The sequence below is a fragment of the Mustela putorius genome, unplaced genomic scaffold (assembly GCF_011764305.1).
Source record: "Mustela putorius furo isolate JIRA1106 unplaced genomic scaffold, ASM1176430v1.1 tig00000095_pilon_pilon_pilon, whole genome shotgun sequence".
Lineage (NCBI taxonomy): Eukaryota > Metazoa > Chordata > Mammalia > Carnivora > Mustelidae > Mustela > Mustela putorius.
Window position 1 is genome coordinate 36,794,186 of NW_025421280.1, and position 22,439 is coordinate 36,816,624.

A 22,439-nucleotide genomic window follows, 5' to 3' on the forward strand; every position below is an offset into this window, starting at 1 on the left:
GATGTGAATTTGTTAAATGCTTCTTCTGTATATTTTGAGATGCTGTTATTTTTTTCCTTCATTTTGCTCATGTAATGAATTATTGTAGCTGATTTTTAATGTTAAACCAAACTTTCATTTCAAAGGCAAATGCACAAAACAATAATCATATGCTAAAAGGAACACAAAGAACAAAAATGCCATCTGTGGGATCCCTGAGTGGCTCAGTCAGTTAAGTGTCTGCCTTCGGCTCAGGTCATGATCCCAGGGTCCTGGGATCGAGTCCTGTATCAGGCTCTCTGCTCAGCGGAAACCTGCTTCTCCTTCTACCTGCTGCTCCTCCTGCTTGTGCTCTCCCTTTCTCTCTCTCTCTCTCACACACTCACACACACACACACACACACACACACACACACAAATAAATAAATGAAATCTTTAAAAAAATGCATTCTGTGACAATAATAATATAAAGAAGGAGGAGGGGCGGAGATGTACAGGAGCTGAATGTTTTTATATTACTGAAAATAAGTTGGTATTATTTTTTTTAAAGATTTTATTTATTTATTTGACAGAGAGAAATTACAAGTACACTGAGAGGCAGGCAGAGAGAGAGAGAAGGAAGCAGGCTCCCTGCCGAGCAGAGAACCCAATGCGGGACTCGATCCCAGGACCCTGAGATCATGACCTGAGCAGAAGGCAGCGGCTTAACCCACTGAGCCACCCAGGCGCCCCAATAAGTTGGTATTATTAAAACTAGGTTGCTACCTAGGAATAAACCTAACCAAAGAGGGGCGCCTGGGCTGTGCAGAGAGTTAAGCCTCTGCCTTCTTCTCAGGTCATGGTCTCAAGGTCCTGGGATCAAGCCCTGCATCGGGCTCTCTGCTCAGCAAGAAGCCTGCTTCCCCCCCACCCCCATCTTCCACCTGCTTACTTGTGATCTCTCTCTCTCTCTCTCTCTGTGTCAAATAAAGCAATAAATAAAATCCTAAAAAAATAAAAATAAAAATAAAAACCTAACCAAAGAGACAAAGAATCTGTACTCAGAAAACTATAAAGTACTCATGAAAGAAATTGAGGAAGACACAAAGAAATGGAAAAACGTTCCATGCTCATGGATTGGAAAAAATATTGTGAAAATGTCTGTATTACCTAGAGCAGTCTACATATTTAATGCAATCCCTATCAAAATACCATTATCTTCAAAGAAATGGAATAAATAATCCTAAAATTTATATGGAACCAGGAAAGACCCCAAATAGCCAGGGGAATGTTGGAAAAGAAAGCCAAAGTTGGTGGCATCACAATTCCAGACTTCAAGCTCTATTACAAAGCTGTCATCATCAAGACAGTATGGTACTGGCACAATAACAGATACATACATCAACGGAACAGAATAGAGAACCCAGAAATGGACCCTCAACTCTATGGTCAACTAATCTTCCACAAAGCAGGAAAGACTGTCCAATGGAAAAGAGACAGTCTCCTCAACAAATGGTGTTGGAAAAATTGGACAGCCACATGCAGAAGAAAGAAACTGGACCATTTCTTTATACCACTCACAAAACTAGACTCAAAATGGATGAAAGACCTCAATGTGACATAGGAAGCCATCAAAATCCTTGAGGACAACACAGGCAGCAACCTCTTTGACCTCAGCCGCAGCAACTTCTTTCTAGAAACATCACCAAAGCCTAGGGAAATAAGGACAAAAATTAACTATTGGGACTTCATTAAGATCAAAAGCTTTTGCACAGCAAAGGAAACAGTCAACAAAACCAAAAGACAACTGACAGAATGGGAGAAGATATTTGCAAATGATGTATCAGATAAAGAGTTAGTATCGAAAACCTATAAAGAACTTATCAAACCCAACACCCAAAGAACAAATAATCCAATCAAAAAATGGGCAGAAGACATGAACAGACACTTTTGCAAAGAAGACATCCAAATGGCCAACAGACCCATGAAAAGTGCTCAACATCACTTGGCATCAGGAAAATACAAATCAAAACCACAGTGAGATACCACCTCACACGAGTCAGAATGGCTAAAATTAACTAGTCAGTAAACAACAAATGTTGGCCAGGATACTGAGAAAGAGGAACCCTCCTACACTGTTGGCAGGAAGTCAAGCTAATGCAGCCACTCTGGAAAACAGTATGGAGTTCCTCAAAAAGTTGAAAATAGAGTTACCCTATGACCCACCAATTGCACTACTGGGTATTTATCCTAAAGATACAAATGTAGTGATCCAAAGGGGCACATGCACCCGAACATTTATAACAGCAATGTCCACAACAGTCAAACTACGGAAAGAACCTATATGTCCATCAACAGATGAATGGATAAAGATGTGGTATATATATATACATTGGAATACTCTGCAGCCATCAAAAGAAACAAAATCTTGCCATTTGCAAGGATGTGGATGGAACCAGAGGGTATTATGCTAAGTGAAGTAAGTCAATCAGAGAAAGACAATTATCATATGATCTCTCTGATATGAGGAATTTGAGAGGCAGAGTGGTGGTCATGGGGGGAAGGGAGGGAAAAAATAAAACAAGATAGGACCGGGGAAGAAGACAAACCATGAAAAACTCTTAATTTCAGGAAAGAAACTGAAGGTTGCTGGAGTGGAGAGGAGCTGGGTGGGGGGGATGGGGTGGTTTGCGATAGACATTGGGGAGGGTATGTGCCACGGTGAATGCTGTGAATTGTGTAAGACTGAAGATTCACAGGCCTTTGCCCCTGAAGCAAACAAGACATTATATGTTAATTTTTTAAAAATTTAAAAATAATAAATAAATAAAAGTAGGTTGCGATACTAAAATGTTAATTGTAATTCCCAAGATATTAGGGGTGCTGGGTGGCTCAGTTGGTTAAGCATCTGCCTTCAGCTCAGCTGGAATTGAGTCTCACATTGGGTTCCCTGCTCAGTGGGGATTCTGCTTTTCCCTCTCCCTCTGCTGCTCCCCCTGCTTGTGTTCTCTTGCTCATTCTCTCACTCTCTCTCTCTTAAACAAACAAATAAATAAATAAATAAAATCTATTAAAGAATAGAATAGAATAAAAGGAAGACATTGGCACATTGGCAAAAAAAAAAAAAAGGAAAACAAAAGCCAAAATGTCAAAAAAACGAACAAACAAACATGTTCCATGTTCCAGTCTGTCCACAAGAGACTCACTTTACATGCAAAGACACACAAAGGTTGAAAGTAAAGAGGTGGGAAAAATTATTCCATTCAAATTATTCCAAAGAAAAGCTGGGAGGCTATAGTATTGCCAAACAAAATAAACCTTAAATCAAAAAGATCACAAGACACAAAGAAGGACATTATATACCGTTAAAGGTTCAAAACAACAAAAAGATATAACAATAATAAACATATGTACCCCTAATAAAAGAGCCCCCAAATATAGGAAGCAAATATTGAAAAAACTGAAGCAAGTTTAGACAGTTCAACAATAATTGTTGTAGACTTCAATACATCACCCTCAATAATGACTATAACAATCAGATAGAAGGTCAATAAGGAAACAGAAGATGAACAACATGATAAACTTCACACATACACAGAGCACTTGGTCTAACACTAGCAGAATACGTATCCTTCCCAAGTACATTCCACATTATTCAGGATAGACCCTATGTTGTTCCATAAAAGAAGTCTTAATAATATTTTTTAAGATTGACTCCATATACAGAACTTTTTCCAAAGAACAATTGAGTGGGTGAAACCAGACATTAATCACAGAAGGAAAACCGGAAATTTCACAAATATGTAGAAATTAAGCAGTACGGGGCGCCTGGGTGGCTCAGTGGATTAAGCCGCTGCCTTCGGCTCAGGTCATGATCTCAGGGTCCTGGGATCGAGTCCCGCATCGGGCTCTCTGCTCAGCAGGGAGCTTGCTACTCTCTCTCTCTCTCTGGCTGCCTCTCTGTCTACTTGTGATTTCTCTCTGTCAAAATAAATAAATCTTTAAAAAAAAAAAAAAAAAAAGAAATTAAGCAGTACGATTTTAAACAACTAATGTGTCAAAGAAGGAATCATAAGAGAAGTTAGAAAATATCTTAAAATGAATGAAAGTTCAAAAACAACCTACCAAAATGAGTAGGATGTAGCAAAAGCAGTACTATGAGGGAAATTTACAGATGTAAATGCATATATTTTTAAAAAAAGATTTCAGGACACCTGGGTAGCTCAGTTGGTTAAGCCGATGTTTTCGGCTTGGGTCATGATCCCCAGGTTCTGGGATAGAGTCCCGAATCGGGCTTCTTCCTCGGCAGGGAGCCTGCTTCTCTCTTTGCTTCTGTCTGCTTGTGTGTGCTCTCTCTCTCTCTGACAAATAAATAAGTCTTTAAAAATAAATAACTAAAAATAAAAATAAAAACAATTTTTAAAGATCTCAAATCAATAAGTTCACTGCATACCTTCAGAAACTAGAAAAGGAATGTCAAGTTACGACACCCACAGAACAAAGGACAAAATAAAAGAGCAGACATAAATAAAATAGAGATTTATTTCCAGAATGCAAGAATGGTTCAACATCAAAAAATCAACCCATGTCATATACCAAATTGATAAATTGAAGGGGAAAAACATATTATCACTCCAAGTGATGCAGAGAAAGCTTTTGACAAAATCCAGCACCCTTTCGTGACAAAAACACTCAATAAACAAGGACTAGAGGGGAACTTCCTTAACGTAGTAAGGGCTAGCTATAAAAACCCACAGCTAATAACATACTTGATAATGAAAGACCAATAATAAGACATGGATACCTACTTTTGTCTGTTTTGTTAAACACAGTACGGGAAGTTCTAGCCTGAGCAATTAGACAAAAAAAAAACAAAAGACTGCAGACTCAAAACTTTGAAATGAGAATGTGGCATCTGTAAGAGCCACAGAGCACTACAGGAAGAAAGGAGGAAGCTGCCCTCTCACTAGGAATCTGGGAACCCCACACCTCAGAGGGTTTTTTTTTAGCCAAAACTAGAGCCTGTTTATTCCCAAGGACTCAGTATTCCGCCTCAACATTCTTTCTCAAATTTGCTTTGCAACCCATAGGGAGAGGTGAGTCTTACACTGGTAGGTCAACTTCAAAGACTATTACACTTGAAAAAGATTGAAACATGCATTTTGGGGGGAGAGGGAGAGGTTCAGTATTCACGCAGAAAAACAAAGGTGTGTGTGACCCTGAAGATCCAAACACAGGTCAGGAAGTGATATCAGAGGAATAAGTATTAAGGATCCTTTCATTAACTGAGACCTTTAGTTCTGAGATGTGTAGCATGAAATTCTGATGATTATGGAGCAACTAATTATGTCATTGAATCCTGCCCTGTGGCTATGGGAATACATACGTCTATAGCTACTACCAATTGTGCTATTAATACGTTTTTTCCACCGTTCTTCACTATCTTGTTTCAGTGGAGATTTATTGTCTCACAGTTGTAGAAGCCAGAAGTCCAATACCTAAGTGTTAGCAGGACCATGCTCCCTGTGAAAACTGTAGGGAAGGAGCTTTCCTAGTTTGTTCCAGCTTCTGGAGGCAATCCTTGGTGGATTTTGACTTGTAGATGCCTCCCTCCAATCTCTGTCTTTCTTCAGATGTGTGTATGTCTATATTTTGGGGAAACCCAGTTTTCCTCCTGTGTTTCTCCTTTATGCAGGCTTAGGAGAATGTGGAGGCTCAAAGTTTTCAACTTCATCTGCCCGGGGATTTGCATTCCTACTCATTCGCCATCAAGATCCTGACTTGGATGTTGGAAACTTGCTTCAATAGCAAAAACAACCTTCGCTGAAATTCTGCGACCTTTACTGTTAGGTGGCGAGTCAGGTGTCCAGCTCTGCCTGACCTCCACTGCTCGTGAGGACCTTTGCAGATGCTGCTAAGGGAGGACTCAGACTCTTGTGCTACACCCTGAACTGGTTATTTATACATGAGCTAGTTCTTCTCTCTCTTCAAAATTTCAGTGTCGCTCAGTAGTAACCACCCAATTCCACAGTCTTTTTAGTTATTTCCCCCTAACTCTGAAACACCAGAGATATGGCGCAAACCGTGCGTCTCCTTCCTCCTGGATCCCATCTCAGTTCATCATGAGTGAAAGCATTAACACGCTGCCCTGGGCTGGGGGAGGGGCTGCTCAGCCAACCCTGTACCAGCACGGTTGGGGCTCTCACTGCCATCTGACCAGTGAGGTAGCTTTTCCCAAAATCTCTTTCAGAGTCGTTTCCCGGGACTACTTTTGACATCCAATGTTTTAGGTTGTGTTTCCTAAAACCATTTGTGTCTATGGTTTGCTGCAGGAGGTCTCCTAGAAGAAACCCGTGGAAGGGAAAAGTACAAAGAATAGGGCAGGAGGAGAAGCTACCCATGTCGATGTGATTGCAAGGGAAGAGAACCTGCCTCTGGACTGATCTCATAGGGAGATCTGGAGCCTGACAAGCCTCACAATGGCTTTCCTGCCCAGAGACACAAGAAGTGTGCGCTGTTCTATCCCTAAACCGTTTATTCATTGACCAAGGACTACCCCCCAAGCATGGGGTGATAACAACTTTCATAGCCTCTTCAAGCAAAGTAACATCTGTCAGAGAAGGTCACTCTGAGAAGCAGAGTACAAGAATGAGTCATGAGCCACCAACACCCACAGCAGCTGGAAGCTGGTGTCACTGCCCAGCAAAGAGGATCAGAAAGGAGCCAGTTGGGCTCCCCTGAGCACCGGATGCTCCTTGTCCATCACCCACCGGAGCACAAATTCCATAGAGCAGAAACCCGACTTCCTTTACCGTTGTATCCCCAGTGCCTGGCACAGGGTAAGTGTTTATCAAATAGTTACTGACTGAATGTTCTGTAAGACAAGATCCATGAGGTGTGCCCTGACTCAGAGGGACTCCTTGTTCTCTATTCCTAGGCCCTGAGAAGAGGCAGACAAATAAGGGATTAAGTAGAGAACATTTAGTAACACTAAAATCATGAACCGTGAAAGAGGAATCCCGTGGACCATACAAAAATTAGAAACGTCCGTGGCACCTGGGCTCGGTCAGCGAAGCGCCCGATTCTTGGTGTTTGGCTCAAGTCATGATTTCAGGGTCCCAAGAGGGACCCCTGGGTTGGGCTCCACACTGGGCTTAGAGCCTATGGAAGGACGCTTTCTCTCCCTCTCCCACGGCCCCTGCCCCCACTCCCGCTCAGGTCCTTGTTCTCTCTCTTCCTAAAAAATGAAGAACATTGGGACGCCTGCCTGGGTGGCTCAGTCGGTCAAGCGTCTGCTTTCTGCTCGGGTCACGATGCCGGGTCCTTCAGCTCAGCCCAAAGCCTCCTTCTCCCTCTCCCTCCCCGCTCCCCCGGCTTGGGCTCAAGCTCTCTCTCTCTCTGTCAAATAAATAAATAAAATCCTAAATACATACATCCATACATACACTTGCTCTTCTAAGTATATAATTAAGAAATTTTTTTTAAAAATCACAGAATGGGAGTAAATATTTACATGTCTTATGCCACGCATCTAAAAGAAATGTGTACCCAGAGTATACCAAGAACTCTTGCATCTCAAAAATTATAAGACAAAACCTCAGCAAAAAAAGAAAAAGAAAGAAAAGGAGAGGGTCGGAGGGAGAACAAGGGAGCGAGGAAGGAAGGAAGAAAAAAGGAAAGAAAGAAAGAAAATTGTCAAGAATTTGGATAGCTATATCCTAGACAAGATACACAGATGGCAAATGAACATTTGAAAAGATGCTCAACACTGGGTATCACGTGAGACTAATGAATCACTGACCTCTACCTCTGAAACCAATAAGACATTGTATGTTAATTGAATTTAAATAAAAATAATTTTTTAAAAAAATTTTAAGATTTTATTTATTTATTTGACAGACAGAGATCACAAGTAGGCAGAGAGGCAGGCAGAGAAAGAGGGGGGAGCAGGATCCCTGCTGAGCAGGATCCCACCCAAGTGCCCCATAAATAAAAATTTTTTTTTAAAAACTTTGTGAAGGGGCGCCTGGGTGGCTCAGTGGGTTAAGCCTCTGCCTTTGGCTCAGGTCATGATTTCAGGGTCCTGGGATCGAGCCCCACATCGGGCTGTCTGCTCAGTGGGGAGCCTGCTTCCCTCTCCCTCTCTCTCTGTCTGCCTCTCTGCCTACTTGTGATCGCTCTCTCTCTGTCAAATAAATAAATTAAATTAAATTTTAAAAAAAACCTTTGTGAGGTAACCATAAAGTTATCTGGAAGGATAAGAACCAGAAACCATTCAGAAATATTTTTTAAAATAAAAAATATTAAAGGAAGACTTTCTTTACCTGATATTCTTTGCTCAGAAATAGACAAGAAATATAAGGGTAAGAATTTGGTATATGTTAGAACATGTAAAATCTATGAGGAAAAGAATGAATGATTTATATTTTAGAAAAACCCAAATCAAGTACAGCTACATAGAAAGAAGAAAACAATAATTATGATCCTACCACCAAGAAATAATCACTCTAACATGTAACAATAATTATGATCCTACCACCAAGAAATAATCACTCTAACATGTAAAGAATACTATGCAGATTAGCATAAAAAATAAAATCACAATATATTTATTCTTTTTTAAAGCCACATTGTATTCAAGTATTTGTATAGCAAAATAAATTTCTACAATAACACTTGTAATACTTGCATAGTATTTTATGGCAAAGAAATCATTTATTTAACTGATCAACAACTTCTTGTACTTTCAAGTAATTGAACACTGTATAATTAAAAAAAAACACCTCTGAAGACTACTTTTATATTTAAATATTTTGATAATACTTTAACCCTTTCCTTAGTATACATTTTTAGATATACAACTGCTTCACAAAATATCAGTAAGACTTTTGATGTCCATTTCCAAATTGTCACATGGGGAAGTGGTCCCGAGAATTTCCCACAAGCCCAAATTCTTTTTTTTTTTTTAAAGATTTTATTTATTTATTTGTCAGAGAGAGAGTGAGTGAGAGCGAGCACAAGCAGACAGAGTGGCAGGCAGAGGCAGAGGGAGAAGCAGGCTCCCTGCGGAGCAAGGAGCCCGATGTCGGGACTCAATCCCATGACGCTGGGATGATGACCTGAGCTGAAGGCAGCTGCTTAACCCACTGAGCCACCCAGGTGTCCCGGGCCCAAATTCTTAAACTGGGTATGGCCATTATTCCTTGCATTTGACAATCTGATACTCCTAATGTTACTTTACTTCTGTTCCCCCATCATAATCTTTAATATATTCTTTGTCATCTGTATGAAATAGACTTTCCAAGACTCCCGTTGGATATTTTTAGATTGGTATTTGCCTTCTTCATCATAGACATTAAAACGTTCGCTGTGTCGTAAACTTCCATTGCAAACATTAAAAAAAAAAAAAAAAAGACGTTCGATATCACGGGTCATCAGAGAAGTGCACATTTATTTACTTATGTATTTGTCTATCCATCTATTTATTTATCAGTAAATATGGGACCTCTTTGCAAATGTGTGTGTCACCCCTGGGCAGGGGGCCTGCTAATCTTGTCTGTACCATCCTAATTTCCTATATGCAAGCAAGCACAGGGAGGTGCAAATTTAAATGACAGCAAATTATCCCTGGGGGGGCTTAAGCTAACATGACAGTGCAGACCACGTATTGATGATGATTTGGAGCCACGGAAACTCCACGTGGGATGGCCACTTGGGGAGTTGGTCGGCAATTCCTTACAAAATTGAGCTTGCTCCTAGCATTTTCTGCAGTCCCACCCCTCTGAACTGACCCCCACACAGTGCTGGTAACATTGTTATCCGCCATTGTCCCGCCCTGAAGACAACACAAACACCCACTAGCAAATGCAAGAACAGATAAATGGAAGCTTCTCAGCAACCAACGGCCACAGAATATTGATACACATAACATTATGAATGAGACAAAAACGTTATGCTAAGAGGAAGGTGTCAAGCCCAGATCAGCTGCACACTTCAGGATCTCATTTATATGAAATTGTAGAAAAAGCAAAACGGAAGTGGCAGGAAGTAGGTGGGTTGGTGGCCGCCTAAGGATGGATTGGGAAAGCAGCCATGGAAGGGTCACCGGGCGACTTTCTAGGGCAACGGAGATGTTCTTGGTCTCCACTCTGGTATTATTCTATGACCTAAGGCGTCTGACAAAACACATCACACTGTACACCCATTTTAATGGGTGGGTTTTACTGGATAGAAATTATACCTCAATTAAAAATAAACCTTCACACTGATGGAGGCAAAAATGAAAAGACAGAGCCTGGATCCGGAACTGATGGCTTCACTGACCAGCTAAACCACACCAGCGAACGTTCATTGCCAAATATCTTATTCTCAGAGGGAAGTACTTTTCTGAAAAGGAGTAAGCACTTTTGGTCAGTGATTTCCTTTTCCTTGTCACTGAAAACCATCTTTAAGCCTCCATGTCACAGGCCGTGCCACAGAAGGTGTGGTCACCTGTTTAGACTTTTCAAGAAACCTGGGGGTAGGCAGTATAGTTTTTCACAGACCCAGAACAATTTGACTTGGTCAAATTGTTACTTAAAAACCACACTCATGGGGCGCCTGGGTGGCTCAGTGGGTTGGGCCGCTTCCTTCGGCTCAGGTCATGATCTCAGAGTCCTGGGATCGAGTCCCACATCGGGCTCTCTGCTCAGCAGGGAGCCTGCTTCCCTCTCTCTCTGCCTGCCTCTCCATCTACTAGTGATTTCTCTCTGTCAAATAAATAAATAAAATCTTAAAAAAAAAAAAACCACACTCATCTCTCATGGCAAGGTAGGCGATCCCAGAGGACGTTATACTGAGTGAAATAAGCCAGAAGCAGAAAGACAGTCACTGAATGGTCTTACCCATGTGTGCAATTTAAAAAGTCCTATCAGACACATGAAAAAATATTCATCATCATTAGTCATCAGGGAATTCAAATCAAAGCCACATTGAGAAACCACCTTACACCGGTTAGAATGGCCAAAATTAGCAAGACAGGAAACAACATTTGTTGGAGAGGATGTGGAGAAAGGGGAACCCTCTTCCACTGTTGGTGGGAATGCAAGTTGGCGCAGCCACTTTGGAAAACAGTGTGGAGATTCCTCAAGAAATTAAAAATAGAGCTTCCCTATGACCCTGCAATACCCAGGTAAATACCCTGGGTATTTACCCCAAAGATACAGATGTCGTGAAAAGAAGGGCCATCTGTACCCCAATGTTTATAGCTGCAATGGCCACGGTCGCCAAACTGTGGAAAGAACCAAGATGCCCTTCAACGGACGAATGGATAAGGAAGATGTGGTCCATATACACTATGGAGTATGATGCCTCCATCAGAAAGGATGAATACCCAACTTTTGTAGCAACATGGACGGGACTGGAAGAGATTATCCTGAGTGAAATCAGTCAAGCAGAGAGAGTCAGTTATCATATGGTTTCACTGATTTGTGGAGCATAACAAATAGCATGGAGGACATGGGGAGATGGAGAGGAGAAGGGAGTTGAGGGAAACCAGAGGGGGAGATGAACCATGAGAGACTGTGGACTCTGAGAAACAAGCTGAGGGTTTTTTTGAGGGGATGGGTAAGCCTGGTGGTGGGTACTGAGGAGGGCACGGATTGCATGGAGCACTGGGTGTGGTGCATAAACAATGAATTCTGGAACACTGAAAAGAAAAAAAAAAAAAAAAAAAAAAAGATTGGCGATCAGCTGATCCCAAGATGAAAAGATTATTCTGGATTAACCAGGTGGGGCCAAAGTAATCACAAAGGTCCTCGTAAACAGAAGGCGAAGCCAGCAGAGGCAAAGGGACACAACGTGAGAACGACCTGGCCAGTCATTGCCAGCTTTGAAAGTGGAGGAGGAGGGACACAAGGCAAGGAATCCAGGAGGCCTCTAGAGGCTGGAAAAGGCGAAAAGACAGATTGTCCTGCAGAACCTCTAGAAAAGAACGCAGCCCTGCAGACACCTTGATTTTAGCCCAATGGGACCCACTGTGGACTCTAGGAAACAATCTGAGGGTTTTGAAGGGGCACGGATTGCATGGGGCACTGGGTGTGGTGCGCAAACAATGAATTCTGAAACACTGAAAAGAAATTCTAAAAATAAAAAAAAAAAATTTTTTTTAAAGTCCCCACTCATATAACTAAAAAGTGGACCGATGGCTGCCACGTAAGTTAGTGGACCGATGGCTGCCACGTAAGTTCTGGGGAATCTAGTGCGCAGAATGATGGAAATGATGAGGGCGCTGCGTGTGCACTTGGGTGCACCTGAGGGACACCTGGGTGGCTCAGGGAGTTAAGTGGCTAAGCTTAAGCATCTGTCTTCAGCTCAGGCTCAGGTCATGAACCCAGGTTCCTGGGGTCAAGCCCCGTGTCAGGCCCTTCTTCCGTGCTCTCTCTCTTTCAAAATAATAACAATCTTTAAAAATTTTTTGCTAAGGGGATAATCTTAAGTGTTCTCACCACCAAAAACCAACTAGTTAGGAATTGTGAGGTGATGGACGTGTTCATTAACTTAATGGTGGTGACCATTTCACAGGGCAAACAGATATTAAGTCATTGTGTTTCTTAAAAGATTTTTTTTATTGACTTATTTGGCAGAGAGAGAGCTTGTGCAAGCGAGCACCAGCAGGGCGAGGCAGAGGCACAGAGAGAAGCAGACTCCCTGCTGAGCAAGGAGCCCCATGTGGGGCTCGATCCCAGGACCCTTGGATCATGACCCGGACTGAACCGGATGGCAGCCACTTAACTGACTGAGCCATGCAGGTGCCCCTAAACGATTGTATTTTCCTTTTTTGAATCACATCATACAACCTCAAATGCATACGATTTTTTTTAAAGATTTTATTTATTTATTTGACAGAGAAAGATCACAAGTAGGCAGAGAGGCAGGCAGAGAGGAAGGGAAGCAGGCTCCCTGCTGAGCAGAGAGTCCGATGCGGGGCTCGATCCCAGAACCCTGGGATCATGACCTGAGCCGAAGGCAGCGGCTTAACCCACTGAGCCACCCAGGCGCCCCATGCATACGATTTTTATTTGTCAGTCATTCAATAAAGCTGGGGGGGAAATTAGAAATGTTGAAAAACCACATTAGTTTGTTTCTCAGGCTTGACTCTGCCTGCAGAAATGACTCCCCAACCATTCCCCACAAACTCTGCAGATTCCTGTCACTTCTCCCAGCGAGTCCTGGAGTCCGCCGACTTCCCATTTCTTTGAATCTGGGTTGATCTTCCGATTTGCTTTCACCAAAAGAATAGGGTGGAGGACACCGCCAGGCTGAGGTCCTGCACGCGGCGCCCCCCCCCCACCCCCCGTTTTGCCTTCTCGGATCCAGCCCCCATGCAAAGAAAGCTGGGATCATCTCGGAGGGCGGTTTGGCAGTTTCCCACAGAGCTAAACATACTCTCACCATAGGACTCTGCAGTCGCACTCCTTGGCATTCCCCCAAAGGAGGTAAAACGCTTACCCGCACCCCGCGCGCACAGAAGCCGGCGCGCAGATTTACTCCTAAGTGCCCAACCTTGGAAGCAGGTGTCCAGCAGGTGAACCGACATCCAGACGACGAGCTATCGCTCGGCGCTACGGAGAAATGAGCTCGCCACCTTGAAAGGACGCGGAGGAGGAGACGTGCAGGCGTGTTCCCGAGCGAAAGAAGCCAGGCCGGAGAGCCGACCTACGGAATGATCGCAACTCTCCGCAGTTCAGGGAAAGAGGAAGCCCAGGAGGAAAGTCATATTACTTCTTCGCATCAGACTGCCCTCCCCAGGGGCGTGGAGGTGGGGAGCAATCGATGCACGGAGCCCCCCTAAAGTCCCAGTCCGGTAATTTCAGAACCGAGGAGGGGAGAAACCAGGCATGTGATGCAAATGTGTAATCAAACTCGGGCGCAGCCCCTTCCGGCTTAGAGGACCCAGCTGGCCACCACCCGCTCCAGCCCTGCTGCTGTGGGAGGTCAAAGTCCTGGCCCCACACGCTTTGGCCGGCCGCCTGAAGTTTTAAAAAATGACCGGTACTGGGGCGCCTGGGTGGCTCGGTGGGTTAAAGCCTCTGCCTTCGGCTCAGGTCATGATCCCAAGGTCCTGGGATCGAGCCCCGCATCGGGCTCTCTGCTAGGCAGGGAGCCTGCTTCCTCCTCTCTGCCTACTTCTCTGCTTACTTATGATTTCTCTCTGTGTCAAATAAATAAATAAAATCTTTAAAAAAAAAAAAAAAAAAAAAGACCGGTACTTAGCCCAGGCATAAGCCCTCGGGGAGCCTGAGTGGCTCAGTGGGTTAAAGCTTCTGCTTTCGGCCCAGTTCATGATCTCAGGGTCCTGGGATCCAGCCCCATATCGGGCTCTCTGCTCAGCAGGGAGGCTGCTTCCCCCTCTCTCTCTGCCTGCCTCTCTGCCTGCGTGTGATCTCTGTCTGTCAAATAAATAAATAAAATCTTAAAAAAAAAAAAAAAAAAAGAAGAAACCCTCAATCACGAATGGGTGTTTGCGTTGGTTCTGTTTTCCTCCTTCTTACTACAAATCACACCACATGGAACGGATGTGTGGATATCTGCGTTTGTGATGGGGGACAGTGTGCGTGTTCGAGAAAATTCCCTGAAGTATGAAAATGCCCTGAAGTAAAAAAATGCCCCTTTCTGCGGGCAGAAAGGGAAGGCGCCTTCTGGTCTCTTGGCTGATTTTTGCCGGACCCCGCCCTTGCTAAAGGTGGGATCCATTTCTCATCCGATCGACCCCGCTGTGAGGACGCCTCTGCAGCCACAGGTCGGCAGCCCAGCCAGGCCCCCAGCGCTACGATCTTTTTCCAATTCATAGGGGAAAAAGAAAAATGTGTATTCTACAGGCTTTGAACTTCCAAATGCTTTTATTATGAAAAGAGAGCATATCCGACGACGTTATTTCCCGGGCACACGCGTTTCTTTTTATAAGCCGACTGCTTTTTCTGTTTTGCGTTTCTAGAGAGTATCAGTCATTTCTTAAAGACTTCACATATGGGGCTCCTGGGCGGCTCAGTCATGACCCCAGGGTTCTGGGATCGAGGCCCCCATCGGACTCCTCCCCGCCTCCACTCCCCCTGCTTGTGTTCCCTCTCTCGATGCGTCTCTCTCTGTCAAATAAATAAGTAAAATCTTTAGGGGGAAAAAAAGGGACTTCATTTATATTTCCTGCCTTAAAGGCAATCATCATTAATGTCTGATCAACCTTTCCTTTTTCACGTTTGTTTCTTATCTTGCGTGTATGGGGGGGGGGGTTACACCTTTAAATTGCTCGTTTTAATGGCATGATTACTCATTTATATGTGAAACCATGAGCATGCAATTTATGTCTTCCTAGTTGCTGTTTTTTTTTTAAGATGCTTAACATCTCACTGCACCAGGGTGAATTTTTATGAAATCACCACACTTTCGGTGTTTTCTTGGTTTCTTTTTTTCCTTTTTACACTTAAACCTTTGATCCCGCTGGAATTTACTAGGGCTCTGGCCATCTCTTTGGCTTTTCAGTCAACCGCTGATTGCTGTAATTTGCAGTTTACTGCCCAGAGAAATTGTCACCCATTTTCTGTGTTTATAAGCCATTCGAATTCCTTTCTTTGTGAATTGTCTATTCGAGCCCTAGTGCGTTCTTCTAATGAGTGTTTTGTGGCTGAAAATAACAAAATCAAGGGTGGGCCTTTATTGAGCCCTTACTGTATGCTCAGACCGTGCTAATGCCTTATACACGCGTCCTTCCTTTGAACCTCATCAGAGCCCACGTTATAGATGGGAATATTGACCTTAAAAGCTGATGAGGGCATGAGTTTCCCAAAACCTCAGCGCTAAAATGTGTGACTTTCTGGAGAAAGGCTATAGGTGACTTTCTGGAGACGGGAATCCAGGCGTGTCCGGGGATTGCAGATCCCATGTACCTGACCAACCATGTACCATGGCTAGATGGAGATAGGGGAGGGACACTGGTGGGAATGCAGGAAACCATCAAAAGTCCGTTGTGGGCTTACAAAAAAAAAAAAAAAAAAATCCGCTGTTGGGGTGGGGGGCAGCACTTGGGAGGCTCAGATGCTTAAGCACCTGCCTTCAGCTCAGGTCTTGATTCCTGGGTCCTGGAATCCACCTCCGCATGGGAGGCGGTTCCCTGCTCAGCGGGGAGCTTGTTTCTCCCTCTTCCTCTGCTGCTTCCTCTGCTTCAGTTATCTCGCTCACTCTCACTCTCTGGTCAAATAATTAAATAAAATCTTAAAAAAAAAAAAAAAGTCCGTTGCATGACACAATGGGGACTGGAGGTTCTGGAGATGGGGTTAGTGGCTAGAGCTAGACTTTAGAAGCCGGCGGGGGAGCAGTACAATAAGGAAGGTTGGAAAAAAACAAAATTCCTTGGCTCAAGCCATCACCGCGCTCTGGAGAGCTTGAGGTGGGGGAGCCTTTGGGGGTCCCGCCAGCTGAAGCCCCCAGACATAATGCTAGGGCTTTAGGGAAGCAAATTCCTTGAGTAGTTGGTAGTCCCAGGGGGCGTGCGTAGCCAATCAGCTGCATCCCAAGGATTCTGAACGTGTTTGACTCACTTCTTTCTTTCCCCTCCGTCAGCCAACGTGGTTGCCTCAAGTTCTGAAATCTATCCCGCCCTATCCTTCCTCCAGGCCAGATCTCTGTGGGTCCTCACTTTGGAAGGAAATGTTCAAATTCCGATGCCTACAGGTAAAGCTCCCCGGAACACGGGCCGCGTGCACTTGACTCCCCCGCCCCGCTACAGCAGCTTTCCTGCCGGGCCAGCTTAGATCGTCGGCACAATCCCACGAGCCCAGGTGGTCTCTCTACGCCTTGTAGCTGTGCCTCTGGTACCAGAATCTTGTGGGGACCCCAACACAGTATCGTAAAGGGGGAGGCTTACAATGACAGAAATTTATTCTGTCACAGGTCAAGAGACCAGATGTGTGAAATCAAGGTGTCCACAGGGCCTTCCTCCCTCCCAGGGCTTCAGGAAAAAAATCCTTTCAGAGGCACCTGGGTGGCTTGGTTCATTAAGCATCTGTTTTCGGCTCAGGTCCTGATCCCGGGTGTCCTGAGATCTGGGATGGAGCCCTGCATCGCATCTGGCTTCAGGCTCAGTGGGGAGCCTGCTTCTCTCTCCCTCTGCAGCCTCCCCCCCAATTTGTGCATTCCCCCCACACCCATAAAATAAGTTTTTAATTTTTTTTTTTTTAAGAACCTTTACTTACCTCTTCCCAGTTTCTGGTGTTCCAAGAAATCCTTGGTGTCCTTTGGCTTGTAGATAAATCCCTCTGATGTCCACCTCCCTCTGCACATGGCTGTCTCCCCTCTGTGTCTCTGTGTGCCCTCCCCTTTCCTTGCAAGAGGGCATTCATCGGATTTAGGACCCACTGTCGTCCAGTATGACCTCATCTAATTACAACCAGGAAGACCTGGTTCCCAGGCGAGGTCACAAACCAAATGAGGTTCTAGGCAGACACGATCTGGGGGGAGGAGGGGCACACTTGTCAACCCACTGCCACCGTCAGGAACAAGGGGGCCCCGGAGAGGAAGAGAGAGCTGAAGGGTGTTGTGGGAGGTTCAGGAGAGCAAGCCGGCCAAGTGACCATCCGTCTGCTTTTACTCTCCTTCTATTGGGCAGGTCAGTCACGTGGCCCCACAACGCGCTGGGGAAGAGCTTTCCCTGTCTGCTTGCCATACCCCTAAAGCCCAGCGCAGCAGCATCTGGTCCTTAGGAGATGCTCAGTGAAGGTTTGTTGAGTGAATGAATGAATGAATGAATACCAGAAAGACAAGGGTCAGGAGCCAAATAGGAAGTCTGAGGGGCCGAGGCAGCCCTTCGATCCCTGGCGCACCACCCCGGTAGGAGCCGAGGATGGGCAGAAGCTGGGGGGGGGGGGGGAGGGCGGGATTTCCCTGCTGGGTGAACAGCTCAAATCCCTCCCCTTTGCCGGACATCCCCAGAGTGCGTTGGGGCGGGTCCCAGGCAGGTTTGGGCAGGCAGGGGCCTCAGGGCTGAGGGAGGGCTGTCGCTTCCTGTCCTCGCCGCTGCTGGGCGGCTCGCCAGCGCGCGCCAGCCGAGGCAGGGCCGATGCAGCTCCGGCTGAGGACCATGATGGCAGAGGAGGGTTCTGGCTGCCCGGTGCCCCGCCTGCTCTGGGCGTCCATCCAGAGGGTTGCTCTGCCGGTCTTCATCCTGGCCGGCGTGATCGCTGTGGTATACTGCTTCTTGTGCCAGCGCCCTGCGCAGCAGCGGCAGCTCGAGTCACCTGGGGTAAGTCGAAAAGGAAGGTGGAGAGATGCAAACCTGCCACCTGCTCCGTGGAGCGTGGGGACCTCCGGGAGGGGGAGGCTCGTGGGGGCGCAAGGGGAGGGGGACAGCCGGGAAGAGAATGCGATCGGGCAGAGCCGGGCGCAGACTGAGAGACAGAACGCCGGGGGAAAAAGAAAAAAAAAAAAAATCGGAATGAGATGGAGACGAGTCCTTCTGGTTGGGGAAGAACAGAGACCGAGCCGGCAGACAGGGCATGGCTTCTCTGAATGTCTGGGCTTCGGGCGCGGGAGGAGGTCGGGAATGTCGGTTGAGCCCGGGAGGTAAATCCCGGGTGGGGATCCCGGAGTGCGGAGGTTGCAGCTGAGAAAGGGGCATCCGGTGTGGGCACGGAAAAATGACTCGTCTTTGGTGTTCCCCCAGCAGGCTGACTCAGAAGCTGCTGGGGGCTTCACAAAGCCGGGAGGGGGTGGGCTCGGGACCTCCAAGGGCAAGCGACCCACAGCGCGCTCTTCTGGAAACCCCGGACACCCACCACAGGGACCCCCTTTGGGGGCAGCGCAGGGGGGGCGGCACTTCGCCGCGGAGAGACAGCAGGTGTAGGCAGTTCAAACCTACTTCCTCTTTAAAAGCTCTTTTTAAAAAAGTCACAACTCGGTCCAACGTGTTGAGAAGTCGGTAGGAGGACCACCAGAGGAAAGAGAGGTCTTCATTTGGGGGGACCTTAAAGCCTTGATGCTGATGTGCCCACCGGTTTTCTCTTCTTTCCTTCCAGTGGGATATGGCTGAGCTCCAGCTGAACTACACAGGTAACCCCTGGTGCATGTGGGGGAGGCAGAAAGAGAGAGGGAGAAAACAAGAGAAATCGAGATGGAGAGACAGAAAGAGAAAGAACAGGAGAAAGGGAAAAAGAAGCAAAGTAGGGCAGTGTTTCTGGCTCTCTGCTCCTGTACCTTCTCAGGCCCTTGCACTTTATCCTCTGCCTTGGGAGAACTAAACCAGGGCCCATCACGGTCACGGTTGGTTGCCAGATTCCTTCATCCACCCCACAGACCTTAACTGGGCAGCTGCTGTGAGCCGGGGCCCCAGCAGGGAAGAGGGCTGTGCTTGGCCTCGTCCGCATGGGCTCAGACAGTAAATGAACGAATGCATAAAACACGCAGCTGCCGTGCAGGGTCCAACCCGCCTCTCATATGTTTTACAGAAAAATAAAGCAAGGCACGGGATTGGGGCCTGCCAGGGTTCATTTTGCCACGGGCAAAAGTGAGATCCTCAGGAGCAGCGTCCCTGAGAAGGTGGCCTTAGCTCAAAGACGTGGAGGCGGTGATGGACGGAGCCGCCAGTTGGTGGCCTGTGGGGAAGTGGGGAAGCCATTCCCCTCCTGGGCTCTCTCTAACCCTCCCCACGGTGGGGCCTTTCCCCGCTCAACCCCAGAGGCTCGAATGCTGTGTTCATTGCATTTGGTAATGGAAGGAAACCCTGTTCCTCTTTTTCTTCTCTGGCCCTTTCCATTCTGGCGGCTGGGACAGAATACGGTAGATGGGAGGGCGCTACCCCAAGATCTCATCCCCCCCCTCCACCACCAGAGGCCCCACCCAATACCATGACCTTGGGCGTTAGGTCTCAAACCAGGAATCTTGGACACCTGGGCTGTAGCGCTCCTTCCCTAAACCACCGACCCCCCACCTCCCCGCCACTCTGCCTCTAGGTCGGCGACGAGATGGCAGGTTACGCTGGCTGGGAGGCCCCGCCCTGGGCCGCTCCTTCGTGCACGGCCCCGAGCTGGACAACGGGCAGCTGCGTGTGCGACGCAGTGGCATCTATAGGCTGCACATCCAAGTGACACTGGCCAACTGCTCGTCCTCCCTGTGGGCCACCACGCGCCACAGGGCCACCCTGACGGTGGGCATCTGCTCCCCGGCAGCCCACAGCATCAGCCTGCTGCGTCTCAACTTTCACGAAGGCTGTGTGGTCACCTCTCAGCGCCTGACACCACTGGCCCACGGGGACACGCTCTGCACCAACCTAACCCTGCCCCTGCTGCCATCCCCAAACGCTGATGAGACCTTTTTTGGGGTTCAGTGGGTGCACCCCTAATTATTGCCCCTCCTGACCCAGATCTAATAAAAATGCTTTCTTTTTTCTTTGTGTATCTCTGCAGTATAGCGCCTTATAATAAATATCTATTGGGTCTTTGTCTTCATTTCTGGCACCAGAGCTCCAGTGCCAGAAAACCCTTGGAATTTCCTAAGTGTTGAGAATGATAAAGGCGTCTTTTGTTATGCTAATGAGTGACTTTGGGAAAGCCCTCTGTTCACCTAGGGTCTGGGGCCAGGTTGCCAGGGGAACCAACCAAGGAATTGGGGGTTGGAACTTTCAGTTCCCGCCACCAGAAACCTGCGTCAGGAAGCCTCCTTAAAAACACTGGAGAAGGGACACCTGGGTGGCTCAGTGGGTTAAAGCCTCTGCCTTCAGCTCAGGTCATGATCTCAGGGTCCTGGGATCGAGCCCCGCATCGGGCTCTCTGCTCAGCAGGGAGCCTGCTTCCTCCTCTCTCTCTGCCTACTTGTGGTCTCTGTCAAATAAATAAATAAACTCTCTAAAAAAAAAAAAAAGCTGGAGAAGGCGGTCGTGGGCATAGGGAGGGAAAAAATGAAACAGGATGGGATAAGGAGGGAGACAAACCACAAGAGACTCTTAATTTCATGAAATAAAGGGAGTGTTGCCGGAATGTGGCGGGTGGGAGGGACGGGGTGTCTGGGTGACGGACACTGGGGAGTGTATGTGCTATGGTGAGTGCTGTGAATTGTGTGAGACTGAGGACTCACAGACCTGTACCCCTGGGGCAAATAATACATTATATGTTAATTAAAAAATTTTTTTAATGCTGGAGGATGGGGTTAGGAGAGCGTCAGGACTGGTAAAGGGTGGCTTGCTTGGAGAGAACATGGAGGGGCTGCTGGAGGTTCACCAACCACTTGTAGCTTGGCACTGCCTGATTCAAACTGGTCGTTTTTTAACATTTTTTTTTTTTTAATCTGGGTGCCTGGGTGGCTCAGTCATTACGCGTTTGCCTTCAGCTCAGGTCATGATCCTGGGGTCCTGGGATGGAGCCCTGCACCGGACTCTCTGCTCAGCAGGAAGCCTGCTTCTCCCTCTCTCACTCCCCCTGCTTGTGTCTCTTCTGTGTGTGTGTCTTTCTGTCTGTCTGTCTGTCTCTCAAATAAATAAATAAAATCTTTCAAAAGAATTTTTTTACTTAATTTACTAGAGAGTGTGCAAGCACAAGCAGGGGGAACAGCCAGCAAAGGGAGAAGCAGGCTCCCCCGCTGAGCAAGGAGCCAGGTGCGGGGCTTGATCCCAAGACCCTGGGATGGTGACCTGAGCCAGAGGCAGATGCCCCTCAAATTGGTTGTTCAAATAAATTCTTAAAATGTCTATTTGCCTCAGTTTATCTTTTAACAGATCTCTATAGTATTTATCACCTTTGGACATTTTAGAGGGATCCACTGAGTTATTTTCCTGATTGTCTGTCTTCCTGCTACAACCAACTAGAATGAAGAATTGGGGAGGCCAGGGACTGCGGTCTCTGCTGTGTAGAGGGAATTGCTTGGCACATACCTTTGAGTGAATGAATGAATTCTATCAGCTAGAAAACCACCATCATGACTCCACAGAGCAATGTGCCCACTTAGCACCTGCATCTTGATTTTTTTTAAGATTTTATTTATGCATTTGAGATGGGGGTGGGGGCGCACAGGGGGGGGCACAAAGTGGACTCCCCACTGAGCAGGGAGCCTAATGCAGGGCATGATCCCAGGACGCCAAGATCAAGACCTGACCCAAAGGAAGATGCTTAACTTACTGAGACACCCAGGCCTCCCAGCATCTTGATTTCTATTACCATTCTCTGTTCAAAAGAAATCAGGGCTCCTTTGAGAAATGGCTGATTGTAGTAGTGGGACCCAAAAATTTGCAAGATAACCATGGAGCATTGTGTACGTGGCAGAAATAAGGATGTCCACGAAAGAAAGAAGGGAAGGAAAGGAAAGAAAGAAAAAGAGAAAAGAGAAAGAAAGAAACAAAGAAAGATGGATGTCATATTGGTCTGTGTATGTCACAGGAGCACAGAAGGGAACTGACAAAGCCTCCAATGACTAAAATTGGAATAATTTGAGCGATAAAATAAATAGAATCATACTGAATAACTCAA

General features: G+C 46.4%; 1 protein-coding gene and 1 pseudogene across 2 annotated transcripts; one reads left to right on the top strand and one right to left on the bottom strand.

The window, feature by feature from the left end:
- Window positions 1-9,450: 9,450 nt before the first annotated feature.
- Window positions 9,451-9,548, bottom strand: LOC123394495 (annotated as a pseudogene).
- Window positions 9,549-17,603: 8,055 nt separating this feature from the next.
- Window positions 17,604-20,378, top strand: CD70 (CD70 molecule). Of its 2 annotated transcripts, XM_045085478.1 has the most exons (4): window positions 17,608-17,706; window positions 18,033-18,229; window positions 19,002-19,035; window positions 19,935-20,378. In XM_045085478.1, the coding sequence occupies exons 1-4, from the start codon at window positions 17,694-17,696 to the stop codon at window positions 20,321-20,323; spliced, it is 633 nt and encodes a 210-aa protein (XP_044941413.1). In that variant the 5' UTR covers window positions 17,608-17,693; the 3' UTR covers window positions 20,324-20,378. The 2 variants fall into 2 exon arrangements, with proteins under 2 accessions (XP_044941416.1, XP_044941413.1); XM_045085481.1 differs by having other exon boundaries at window positions 17,604-18,229.
- The last annotated feature ends 2,061 nt before the right edge of the window (window positions 20,379-22,439 follow it).

What these genes read in the sequence shown, in the direction of transcription:
- CD70 (XM_045085478.1), top strand. An exon ending in GGCAGCTCGAGTCACCTGGG is followed by an intron (nt 18,230 to 19,001) that starts GTAAGTCGAAAA and finishes CTTTCCTTCCAG; the next exon opens with TGGGATATGGCTGAGCTCCA. An exon ending in GCTCCAGCTGAACTACACAG is followed by an intron (nt 19,036 to 19,934) that starts GTAACCCCTGGT and finishes CTCTGCCTCTAG; the next exon opens with GTCGGCGACGAGATGGCAGG.